This window comes from Xiphophorus maculatus, chromosome 1, assembly GCF_002775205.1.
Source record: "Xiphophorus maculatus strain JP 163 A chromosome 1, X_maculatus-5.0-male, whole genome shotgun sequence".
In the NCBI taxonomy this organism is placed as follows: Eukaryota; Metazoa; Chordata; class Actinopteri; order Cyprinodontiformes; family Poeciliidae; genus Xiphophorus; species Xiphophorus maculatus.
Window position 1 is genome coordinate 5747312 of NC_036443.1, and position 13310 is coordinate 5760621.

At 39.6% G+C, this 13310-nt stretch overlaps 1 protein-coding gene across 1 annotated transcript; it reads right to left on the bottom strand.

The window, feature by feature from the left end:
• Window positions 1-4535: 4535 nt before the first annotated feature.
• On the bottom strand, window positions 4536-10680 carry LOC102236974 (zinc finger protein PLAG1-like). The gene is made up of 2 exons (XM_023341687.1): window positions 10442-10680; window positions 4536-8815 (listed from the first exon to the last, which is right to left on the bottom strand). The coding sequence occupies exon 2, from the start codon at window positions 8396-8398 to the stop codon at window positions 7133-7135; it is 1266 nt and encodes a 421-aa protein (XP_023197455.1). The 5' UTR covers window positions 8399-8815; window positions 10442-10680; the 3' UTR covers window positions 4536-7132.
• Window positions 10681-13310: the final 2630 nt, after the last annotated feature.

Sequence of the window (13310 nt, forward strand, 5' to 3'; positions counted from 1 at the left end):
GATTTTTTTTGAACAGTTTATAGTCCGAGGCCCACGTAAAGCTGCAGTATGCAAATTTTATGAAAAAATATTTTTTTACATATTTGTTGAAATTATGTTGAGATAACCTGTGAAACATTGAGCTCCTCTGCCTTCTCCCAATGCCCCCAGAAGCAACTGCAGAAATACAAAGCTTGACCAGAAACAACCAGAGCCAGCACAATCACTGTGGTGTATTCCCGGTGTTATCCTCCCTTTGCTCTCTGCTGTACTACACCACCCCTTTTCCATTTCCTCCAAAACGCTTCTATATTTTATGTCTAATTAATACTTAGCTTACAGTATGGATAACTTCTGGTCAACCCTGTTTTTGCTTTCGTTTTTTTACGAGCTTTTTGTTCAGAGACAGCGTGTTTATACCAGGTAGCTTCTGATGTACTGCATCCCACCAAGCAACCCGAGCTGAGGAGGAGGAGGAGGAAACATGGGAAATATGCGGATATTGAGCAACATGATGATGAGCAACAAAGTCTGTTGCCCTTTGTCAAGAAAATCCGAGCTCATCCCACTTCCCCATGCTGGAGATTTTAGTTTAACAGTAATAATAAATAAAGTTATCTTTAAAATGAATCACTCAAGTGATATCTAGGCCCAACAGTAGACTTAAGTGTCAATAAAATAAATCTGGTTGTGTGTGTTGTTTTTGTCTCATGCAAACTTTGCTTTAATTCTACTTTTTTCTATCTAATCATAAGAAATCATAGTCAGTCAGAGAGAGTCATTAAACAGGAAAAGCAGGTTTCCTGGAAAAAGAGGAAGTTTCCAGCCTGCAGATTCATAAAAATAGATGAGACTATTTCTTATTTTAAAGCATGAAAGTTTAAAGAATTAAATCTAAACATTTTGATAATTTGATAAGATTCAAAGTAAAATACTTATATTAATATTGGTTTACTTGTAATAATACTTACACTTATATTTGTGGGAACACTTACAAGGAAAACAAGTAACTGTAACTTTAGTAGTAAATAATTAGAATCATGTATTATTCTTTTGGTTTCTTTTCAGAAAAACATCTGTAATAACTCACATTAGGATTATAATAAGGATAATTAATAAGTTATGGTTATAAAATCATAAATGAATGATAAATCAGAGAAGCTGAAGAAAATAAATGTGATATAAGTTATGGTTATAAAATTATAAATGAATGCTAAAATCAGAGAAGCTAAAGAAAATAAAAGTGATATAAATGTGATTTTGACATTGAACTTGAAATGGTGTAAAAGGTGTAACTGCAATTAAACATCACTGATATGTTGGAGGTAGAGAGTAGGTGAAAGGTGAAAGGCAAGGAACTAACAGGAGAGCAGAGATGATCAACGCCTTATTTAGAGAGTAGGTGAAAGGTTGTGCAGGCAATGGACATAGGAGGTTGAGCAACTCTGAGACATTAGCACAGACATCAGGAAATGTCTGTAAGACAGGGATGGATATGAGATCATCTGTCTAAGTAGTCAGAAACCCTATAAAAGGTGAGTGCAAAAGAGGAACCGTTCGTTGGATCCTCCGGGCAGCTTCGAGCCAAGATCGAGATGGACAAAGAACTCTGCAGCTGAAGAAGAGCCGGGGCCACGGAGCCGAAGACTGTCCTGCTCATGCATGGGGACCAACCCGTCTGGCCCACAACCTGTGGCTTCGAATCGCACTTCTCTCATCGGCTGGGTTCAGACCCCAAAGACAAAGATGAAGACAAAGGCAAAGACAAAGAAGAAGAACTGGTGCCTTCCTTCCTGCCAGCACCAAGTCCTGTGTGACCTCACCATCCATGCGGAGAGGAGGCTCATCAGACCTACAGAGATTCCTGCCTTCGCTGATCAACATCTTCCTCCTGCTGCAGCACCTTCTTCGTCGTCGTGCCAGGTCTGGGGTTCGAGGCGCCAGGCTCCGTCCGTCTCTCTCAAAGGTTCCTTTTTTTTAGTTCTCAGTGTCAGCAGTAGGGAAAGATAGACTAGATGATTGATTTTACTTATTTGATTATTTCTGCTACTGAATTAAGCTGTACTGACCCTTGCAAAAATGCTTTACTAATAAAATATTTAGCATAAAGAAAATCTAAAAGATGTTGTGGACATTCAGTTAATGAGTCACCTTAAAGTTCTTTGATGGTTGTAAAATAGCTGTGATGTTTGATTCTGGAGAGGAAGAGGGGGAAAATGTTTTATAGGTTGCTGGTAGCCCAAATTTAAAACATCATCCTTGGGACTCGCCTGAGTCACTAAAACCTACCTGGTTCAATAACAAATGCAAGTTGTAAAATAGAGAACGAGCGACCGTTAACAGGTGTGCTCTGTGAAACTAGTTGGCTGTAGGCTGCTCAGTCTGGCTAATTCACAGGGGGAAGAAGGGTGAGACACCTGGATGTAGGCCGTTAAAAATCAGGTGAATCGTTTCTCGAAACCAGCTTAAACAGAGTTTACTTCAGTTCTGGACAGGGTAAATCCCGGCAGATTTAGGAAACTCAATTAACCCGTTAGATGGAGAGCTGGTAGCACATCTCCCCTCTCAGAAGAGGAAGCAGAGAGTACGAGAAGTAGAGAGTGAGAGAGTAGAGACAGAAAGGAGGGGGGGGGTGTTGCGCAACAACACCTTTCAGCGGTGTAAGTGAGGCTAGCCTTTTTTCTCCCCACTTGGACTATGCACTTGCCGCTGCAATACAATATATCACCACATGGTGGAACTACTTGCCTATCATTTGATTTGTAGGGTACCTGTATTCTTCGTTGTGGATTCTTTCTGATGGATTCATACAAGCTGGCGTGATCCCCAACAACGTGTGGTGAAACTGGCTCGTAATTTCTGATGTTTAAATAAGGACTTGTGGAGAGACACGAGTCTTTGCTCTCTTGCCATCTATACTCCGCACTTGACTTCATAGACATGGATGCGCAGACACCCCACTGAACCCGGGGTTTCACCTCACTGTAGCAGTGAACGGGAGTTGATTTCCTGCTATTTCCCCACGAATCTTAGCACCATACTTCTATATTCCTCTGTAACACCAAGAGCGAGATGGAAGTGCGTCATATTGACCTGTCTCGTGCGTTACTAAAGTTTGTATATACAATCACACGTATATAAGTAGCTGCGCAAAGGGGCACATCTTTGCGCGGTGCCACAATTACGCGGCACAACGTAATTTTGGAGCGTTTTGGCTCTGGTGGAGAACATCGCCAACAGAAGGATTCAGAGGGAGCGTTTCGTCAGAGATCACACCGACCTGCTGGTAAATGTTGATGATGGTTAATTAGCTTTTAGATTGCCCGGACTGATCATCCTGGAGCTCTGAGCAAAACTTAAAGAAGGAACCATGCGGTACCGACACCGGTACCGGTGCAGCTGCCTTCAGTCGAGCCATGTCCGCTTTGTGAATGCGCCTTTCCGGACAGAAAGCATCTCCGCTCTGTAAATGTACAACTTCTGCACATGATTCTACTATTTAGAATAAACGACCACATTCCCCACTCAAATGACTGTCTGTCTTTAAATCCCGGCTGATCGCGTTACTCTTCAAATAGGCATTTGCGCGATCTCTTTATTTTTTCTTTTTAAATTTGGATTCCTCCCCCCCTTTAAAATGTATTATTTTTACTTTTGTGAGGTGACATTATGTGCCCTCAAAGCACCTTTTAAATAAAATATATAGTTATAAATATCTATACTGCTTCAAACAAGGACGTTGCCATGGTTATTGCTTCACGTGGAGGCAGACTTCCGGGTATTTATACTAATTTATGTATGTATTTATGGGTGGCGACAGGGCGCACCATCCGCTGCGCTCTATTTCACGCAAATTGGGAAAATATAAAGGAAAGGTGCGCGGCCATGTGCGCGCGCACGGCTTTATACATCCGGATTTTTTTTGTGCGCCGCACTTTTCTAAATTTGTCCGTACGCCAAGTTTTAAGTGTGAAAACTGCGCACTCATACATAAGCCCCCGGCTTTGAGCCTTTCTGGAGAAATCTGAAAATCTCCCATCAAATCTGATGGAGTTTGAAAAGTACTGCAAAGAAATTTGCCAAACTGCCTAAAGGCGGATGTGCTAAGCTTGTGGCAAAATATTCAAAAAGACTGAAGGTTGTAATTGCTGCCGACGGTGGATCAACGAAGCCCTTAATAGTTATGTAAATATGTTTTCTTAGTTTTCCATTGTAATAAATTTGCAGAAATAAATAAAAAATGTTTCACATTGCCATAATGAACCGTCAGGAAAGAGAATAAGAAATAAAGCTGTAGCACTGAGAATACTTTTCAGATGCACTATGAAGGCTTGAAGTATTTCACTGATGGTGACTCTATAGAAACTTGTTAAACTACTTTAAATAATTAACTAAGCTGCTGAACGGTTTGACAACAAGGACAGAATGTATGTGTGATTGAATTGATTTTTTTGTAAAGTGCCTCAAGATGACATATGTTGTGAAGTGGCACTATATAAATAAACTGAATTGAATTTCTGAAATAAAGATACTTAACTTTTTCACAATATTCTTCTTTAAATGTAAATGCAGTGTTCAACTTACAAGCAACATATACACAATTTTCAAATGACTTAACTTAAAAAGAGAACTACAGAACCACAAGTTAGGTTTGTTGCGACAAAAACAGAACTCTACTAAAAGATATTTTGCTGCAGCTTGAGGTAGTAATTTTAATGAAATTAAAATGTTTGTTAAAAAAAAAAAAATCAAAAACAAATCTAAGAATTCCACTATACTTGAGCCATGTCGGCACACTATCATTACAAAGTACCAGTTAAAAGTTTGGGTACACCTCCCGTAGCTTCAGTGGATGTTTTTTGTGAGTGACATTGATGAAGAAAATCAGCAATAAAGAAAAAAGATTGCTGGATTGCAAACTGGAAAAAGAAAAGCACCAGACAAACGTTTACCATGCTTGGGTCCTCCGAAGGAAAAAAACATTAGTGAAAGAAATATGTGAAAGTAAAAGTTAGAAAGGTGCAGATAAAAGAAAGGTTCACTAAAAGTTATTTGGAAGTCTTTTTGTTCATCCACACAATCCCCATGTAGAAAATAATCAAAATACAGAACATAATTTATCAGGAGGTGTGAGCCTTTTTTTTTTTTTTTAACAAGTACTCTACACATATTTCCATTGTCCATAATAGAAACGTTATACATCAAAATATGATAAGGCAGAGGTAGTCTCATAGACTTTCACATACATGTACACACATGTATATGTGTGTATGAACATACAGTCACAGTATTCACTCTAATGTAAGGTTTAACAAATTAGAAGATAAATGGGAAGCTGCTCTGGTTCCTAGAAGGTCCTACATATTAACACTAAAAAAAATTAGTCAACCTCAGATGAACAAGATTATTTAAATAAATCCAAAACTCAGAAGCGGTGGACAGTAAAAGTCTACCCTTACTGTATCCATGGGAGTTAAGAAGCAGCGAGCTGCTCCTGGCAAGATGGATTTATTCACCAAGTCATCATCGATATGAGAACCTCAAGAAAAGTAGCTATTTTGGCATTTTGCTGGCACAGCGGATACATGTGACGGACATAACCCAACAGAAGCAACAGTTACTGCCAGCAATCAGGGATTGTCCATTAGCTGACTTTAAGCTTTTAATCTAGAGGCAACTAGTACGTAAGGAGCAACTACACATCCACATGTGTGTTTGATACATCCTCTTGTAACTACTGTAAGTGCTTTAATCTAGTCAGGACTACACACTCTCACAACAGTAGCAGATTAAGATCCTGGGGCAACACTATAAAAATAAGAATAAGTTTCATAAAGTCTCTTAAACCCCCCCCCCCAAAAAACAACAACTCCACAAAATTAATACTAGGGAGAAAAATCTACCAACCCCTCAAGGCATCAATTTTTCAATTTCACCTAATTTTTCCACACAACGCTGAAAGGAGCTCGTAACAGTTCCTTAATATATTTTAATTCCTTGGAGCAGGAAAACATGGACTCCGAACGTAAGGTTTCTGCTTCCTTCTGCATTTCTAGACATTTTGTAGCAAAACAGTTGGTCAACATGAAACATAAAAAAAAAGCAAATTGGAGAAGTGCCTGAAAATGTCATTAAATTAGACTTCAGCATTAATTTAGAGTAACGTATGTACAGCAGGTCAGTGGTTTCTAGGACAAAACACAATGACTAAGAGGAAGTCCTTCAGACCCCCTTCAGAGGTGGACGATCACACATTCATACATCTACATGAACTGCTTTATGCAGGAAAACACGCCTTCAAATTCTGGGCACATGCCGTTAGACCAGTGGTGTCAAGCTGCAGTCCTAAAGCACCAGAGTCCTGCAACTTTTAGATGTGTCCCTTCTCCTACACACTTGAATTAAAACTGCCTTCCTAGCGTCCAGTCAAGCTCTACAGAGTTCTGCTCATGAACCAGGAGCCAGGAGTGCTGAAACAGAGACATCTAAAAGCTGCAGGACTCATGGCCCTTAAGGACATGAGTTTGAGACCACTGGTTTAGACTGCCATAAGCTTATATTTTAATTTTTTAAAAGTTCTTCTCCTTTAACATGTTTTTTCTAGATTGATATGGTAGAAGATATCTTGCAACTAATGTGCTTAACGAAGACATCGTTTCCGAACAAGCGGAGTTTTTGATACTATTTAGTTCATTTCATTGCAAATCAGAAACTTTGGTAGAAACCCATTTGATGTGACAAATGTTTCCAGATATTTTCAGCAACTTTACACAAGTAATATTACCACAGCTTCCTAAATCCACATTAAAGCAGCAGATGAGAAACATCCTAAGAAAATGCCATCAACACTTTTGTCAGAAAGGCACAGATGATCAGAAAATAAAGTAATCTTTTCTAGATATATACATTTAGAAAAGGTGACTTTTTTTAGAGGTTACATATCTGCATTCAAACATTAATACATTTCCCATGTATGTAATGTGATGCATTTCATGTTAGTGAATCTCAGCTGAATTTTCTAAAACATTCAAATCTTTTCAGTTATGAGGTAATACTAATGAGGTGACTTGTTGCTTGGATGCTCGTTTTCAAATAATATGTACAACAATATATACAACAAGTGCATATGGCAATACTTCGGGAAAAGAGCTGTTTACTGCTGAAAAGCATGGTAATAGTGAGGTAGGGAGCTGGAATTGCTTACAGCAGGACTATATGACTGAGGTAGCTGGCTGTGGTTAAAAACTCCTGAGCCTTGTGGTGCATGAGACTGGGGGGGCTGGAAAAACGTGAAAGGCCCTGGTGCTTGGGAGGAGAATCCTGATGAAGAAGATGGAGAAGAAGTGGGGGAGGAGGATGGTGGATAACCCATCACTAACCCCATGTGAGGGTTATAAGGTGGCAGGCTGAAAGGCAGGAAGCTAAGCAGCGACCCAAGGTCCACGTTAGTGTTGCATGGCAAATCATTAGAGATAGCAGGAGTCCTAGGTAATGCATGCGTGTCCCCACCGACATCCAGCCCGTCACCCAAAATTTGCTTCTGGGGTGAAGCAGAAATGGAGGAATTCACCGTGCTTAGTTGAGGTGAAGGGTTACTCTGAAAGTCCAGCAGGAAGTTCTCCATGTCAGAGCGCGGATATGAGGAAGGTCCGTACTGATACTGTGACATGTTACCGTAGGGTTGCTGCTGTGATGCTGCTGGTGGCTGAAGACCATGGCGAAGTGAGTGGGAAGAATGTGTAGTCAGATGATGTCCTACACCCATGCTCGAGGACAAGGACCCTTGGACGAGTCCATGAGGATGCCCCATAGCAGGGATTAGATTTGTCAAGGTGTAGGAAGTGCTCATGTCCCTGGTAAAAGCTTCAGAGGTATCCTTAGAGGCAGAACTTATCATCGAAGACTCTGGACTGGGCTCTTCTTTGACTGGACAGGGGTTGGTTGAGGTCTGGGGAGCTACATGAGTGCTGGGAGTAGACGGTGGCATTAAACCAGACTCCTGTGCATGGCTCTTTTTCAAATGGCGGGTCAGGTGGTCTCTGCGGCCAAACCGTTGTGCGCAGCATGGGCAAAGGAAGTCACGGCGACCAGTATGCACCACAGCATGACGGCGTACATCCTTGCGGGTATAAAACCGCCGGTCGCATCGTTCACATGAGTACTTCCTCTCTCTCAATGGCACATTAGGGCTTCCCTCTGTTGAGAGAGGCGTGTCACTATGTTCACCCAGGTTCTCCAGCATAGCTGCAGACTCCTTCATGCATTGCTGGCCCGCCGTAGTGCTGTGGAAGGCAACCAGGTGGCGTTTGTAACCCAATTGAGTGTTGTACTGTTTTCCACAATCCTGGCATTGGAAAAGCTGCCTTCTGGCCGGGAGGTCCTCATAAACATGCCCTTTGAGATTATCCTGGTGAAACATGGTCTAATTACATGGAAACTGGTGGCTCCGCAGCTGCGCAGGACGCTGAACAAGAGCCCAAGCAGATACAAACAAGAGTCATGAGGAGAAATAACCATTAGTCACTAGTATTGTGGTTATTCTCTTTACTCCAGAATGAATAAATTTTGGTAGGAACCATTTTTTTTTTAAAGTTTGCTGTTCTTCTGCAGAAATGCAAAAATGATCTGATTACTGTTAATGGGGAAAGACCAGAATTTTAATTGTGCTAAAGACGATGCCATAGCAACCCCAAAAGGGCTGCAGTCATGAAGATGGCTCAGTTAAGTGTTTTTTGAGAAGGGCAGTTGTGCTGCAGTCTATTTTTGGACCGAAAAGATCTAAAAACAGACAGTGCCAGCTGCCAAATCACCTGGGTAGTCCATCGTCATTACAAACCTGAAAAGTGAACACAAAAAGACAAACAATGTCACTAAATGTTAAAATCACCAGTAAATGGTGCAACAAAAGATAAGACAAGTAGAAATATGAATCACTACAGAATCATGAAACCAGTGGAATCAGTTAACTTAATTTGCAGACGCACATGCAATATATATATCTATATGCATTTATACACACATTTAAAAATGCTCAATACCAAAACATCAAGGACATTTCTATTGAAGTAATATCTGTCAGTGTTTTGATTCTTAGCTTTCATGTTCCTGCAACTGCAACCGCACTCTGGGACGCTGCAGGATATTATCGGAGGGTACGCAAACTTCCCCGTTTGCATTGCTTTATAGACAATGAGTTTGTTTAATTTTTTTCCTAAAGAGATTTCTGATTCGGGACACAGAGCAGTAAGCACCTTCAACTCTTGCTTCTACTGATTTATTTAAATGTTTAGGAGACAGCACATGAGACTGGCGGTATCTAGTCATATTTCTGAGTAGTCGTCGTTTCTTTGCACCTGCAATCAACCAAGTGCTGACAAATGGACAGAAAAGTTTCCTCCTGTTTCATGTGGCTCTGAACCTTGTGCTAAGCTACGAGCTACTTATTTTTTGGGGAAGAAGTTCGTGTTTCATAAAGTGCTTTTGCATGGCTGACCCCTTTATTCTGTTGGTGTGTACAGGAGCACATCGGGTGTGGGAGCTGCAGCAGTGATAGTTTGTGGACTCATTTTAAGCGATAAAAGACGTAAAAAGAAAAGGCGTTTGATACTTTAAATCGTTTAAACTGTGGGCCCCGACTCCATAACCTATGAAAGCTTAACTTATTGAAGGGAATTTTGGGAATTAAACAACTTTTGAATCATATTCAAATGTTTCGGAAAGGGCCTGGTAAGAACGGTTATATTTCACACACATTCAGACCTATTTGTGTCAACTTGTGTGGACTGGGTCAAAATCCACAGGGTATATAAACTTTTGGTTAGGGTCATTTGGGAAGTTCCAAATTCTTGATTTTAAGAAGAGTAAACAAAGTTGTTTAGCAGTAAATGGCTTCACCCAACCACTAACCATGAGTGAAAAGGTTTTTATGTTATTCATGTCCTCTAGAAAAATGGCCATAAATAAATAAATAAATAAATAAATCAACTATTCCACCAGTACACTTATGATCACAACTGTCAGTGACGTAGTAACATTAGTCAAACTTTTAGTCCCTATGTAGTTTTCAGAAGACAAAGTAAGACTGTTCAAAAGCTTATTATTACACTGATGCGCTGCAGACGCTCCACCGAATCGCTGACCGTGAAGCCCAGTCCCGGGCTAAACTTCACAGCTAGCCTGCCTGCGGAAACTAACTTTGTACGAGCGTATTTCCAACTCGTCTGTTTTTAGAAGTAATGCTCCAGGTTTCTCTCCAGGTGTTCCCAAAGAGCAGCTGGCGTGTCTCTGCCAAACGGCAGACCTTTGTCCGGAGTGGGAGGATTATTGACAAACAAAAGATGAACGCTTGAAAACTTCTGCCGAAGGTTGTTGTGACTTCAACTATCCAGCGTTCGTGTAGGAAACCAGACCCAGGCGAACAGCTTTGGTTCTTTTAGGCGGACGAAAGCGCGGCTGTACTCACCGGACGCATGTCTTTCCAGCTTTCTGCCCGGCTTTCGTTTTTGCGCTTCACGACGACATAATGGGAGAAGTTTGAAAGCTGTTTGTGGGAGTTTGGGCCTGGACAGCGGGGCACCGCGCTGGGACCCAGGCATTCTGGGAGAGTGACGTCACCACGGGGAGGGCGACTGTCCTGCAGACATTAAACAAGAGAAAAATATTGAGCTGCTCCTGTTTTCTTCAAAGTGCAACAAGTACGCAGTGTGCGATATTATAGTAGTCACGACGTGAGACATGGGTTATAACAACACCATGTACATTAACAACATTTAGAAAATACGCTCATTATACGTTTTAATTGCCTTACAGGTTGTTTTTTTTTAAATTGAGATAGTAGCTGAAAGTAGTTGAATAGATAGAAATTTAGAAGTCACAAAGCAAGGGGTTTTTCTATTGAATTTACACTTCTGAATTAAAAAAAAAAACTTTGCTAAAAATACAATCAAATTAATTTAAAAAATAATTCATCACTTCTTGAATAGTTGATCAAATCAAGGGCAATGCTTTCCCAGCATAAAACAAGCACCTTATATATATCGATTATAAAACGACAGGCCTCTCCCCAAAACGTGAACAATTTCAGGGTGGGAATCACATAATAAAAATGTTGTATTAATATCGTTTTAATAATATTAATATCTTTTTTAAAAATTATTAAAAAAAATATTAAAATTTTTTTGTAAGAGTTCTCTCTAATTTTTATTAAAAACGTGTAGGGGAAACATCCACACTTTTTCCCCATTTATATATTTGTTATATTACACCACCGGTATGAAATAACATATGGGGCAAAGTGTTTTTGAAATAGGGCAAGCATTTATTCATGTTTAGAGATGCCCCTGCGAAATGCCTGTCGAATTTTACGGCGTCCCGTAGGGGATACGGGATTTTTCTTTTGCGTTATTTTGCAAAAGTATTGCACGCAATCACAGCGATGACAAATGTTCACTTAAAATTGGAAATACCTTAAAGAGACGCAGTGAAAACGGGCGTATAAATCCTTAAGTCTTTGGTGCTAACAATGTTTGAAAATAGATCTGGCTTGTTAATGTTTGTGTAAGTTTGAGAAAGGACTGCGCATGAAAACGACCCTTTAATAATCAGATTAACACAAAAAAGATAGTCAAAGCTGTCAGATGACTTTATTACCCTGCAAAAAAATACCTCAAAAATAGTTTGAATGTATTCTTTCTTTATTTTCTTCTTACAGAAAGTTTCTGCTTATATCTTAGAAGAGAAAGAGATAAAAAAAAAGCCCATGTTTGGCTTTTGCACATAGGTTTATGGTGCATTTGTATCTTAAAGAAGAATATATAAAACTGCAGATATTTCACTAACCAGACATGGAAAAACTTTACAAAAACCTTAAGTTGCAGTAGAAAGACTTTCAGTATTCAAGATGCTGCATGAACTGATCCGTACATATGCAGCTTCCCCTATGGGGCTCCTTATGGTTGTCCATAATGTTCTTTATTTGATGAAGAATTGTTTGCCCAGTTTGGACCAGAGGGTCCAGAGAATCTGGCTTGTCTGCCAATGTTTGCCCATTACGATCAATGGAAGAGACGGTTTGAACTTCCTCCCTCTCCCCTTTGGTCCTTTTTCGGGTCCACAGAACCTCTTTTTTGTGGGTGCAGTTGAGGTATTACTTAAGCTTTTGTGATGTTAATCAGCTACCCCAAGTTGTAAAACACTTTGTTGATATTGCTATTATTTTAAGTGTAAAGACACTGTTTGGACTAGAAATGAGACAAAATATTCTTGGTAAAATTTTGCTAGCATTGGCCAACTATTACATTACTTCATCATGCCTTGCTGCAGAGATTAAACGTTCAAACACACAGTTCCTAACTCCTTTGACTGACTGAAAGGACATTTACTGTTTACGAAGTAGAAGAAATGTGAACTAGCTTACCAAATGACTTAAAGAGAAGAGCTGATGCTCCATTTAGAGCTCTGTTTCTCATGTGGTGTGCCATCTTTGTATGTAGCGGCATAATTGCACTAGATACAGAGTGACTGATGATTGAGATTTTTATTGCATATTCTCTGTGTGATTAGAATTTGTCACTGTTCTGTGCGGCAGGTCAGCTACTTTGCTTTGTTGCTGAATAATTTGTTCCTAAAAAATGATTTGGCACAAACACAAGGAACATCCTTTGGGTATGCTGGGATCCTGCCATTACATTAAAAAAGCAAAATTCATTTTGGTCATTTAAATAATTTGAAATTGACATAAGTAGTCAAAAACAAATAGTAAGCAAATAAAAATAAAATGCTCATTTAAAACATTATTATATTACTTAAAATGGCCTTGAGAGAAAGGACTGTACCCTCACGTCTTATTTTCTGGTTCAACTTTTTAAAGCACTCAGCACAGATGTATGGAAGTCCATTTCCGCCTCTCTTATAAAAAAATAAATGTGTGCCTCATAATTATAACTTAGCTATCTCATATTTATGAGATCTCATTATTATGACATCACAAAGTCATAACTATGAGGCAGCAAGTCACAATTTTGAGATAGTATCTCTTTTTGTCGTGAGATCGTAATTATGACATACTATCTCAATAATCTTTGCTTGTACCATCCAATTATTAGAAATTACCTCATTTCTACTGTTCATTAATTATCTACATGCTCTAGAATTAATTTGTCCCAAATGTATTTCTGCTTCCTATCTAAATGTTGCGATGTAATTCACATTTAAATCTGCCACGTCTTAAAGTTACTAAATTGTAAACAGTATTTTATAGAATAAGCAGACTCCATTGCTCTGTTATCATGAAGTGCAACAGTATAAACAGCCCATTTCCTGGAGGCGGATGG

Bases quoted from the DNA above. Each gene is read 5' to 3' on its own strand.
- LOC102236974 (XM_023341687.1), bottom strand. From the start codon at position 8,398: ATGTTTCACCAGGATAATCTCAAAGGGCATGTTTATGAGGACCTCCCG.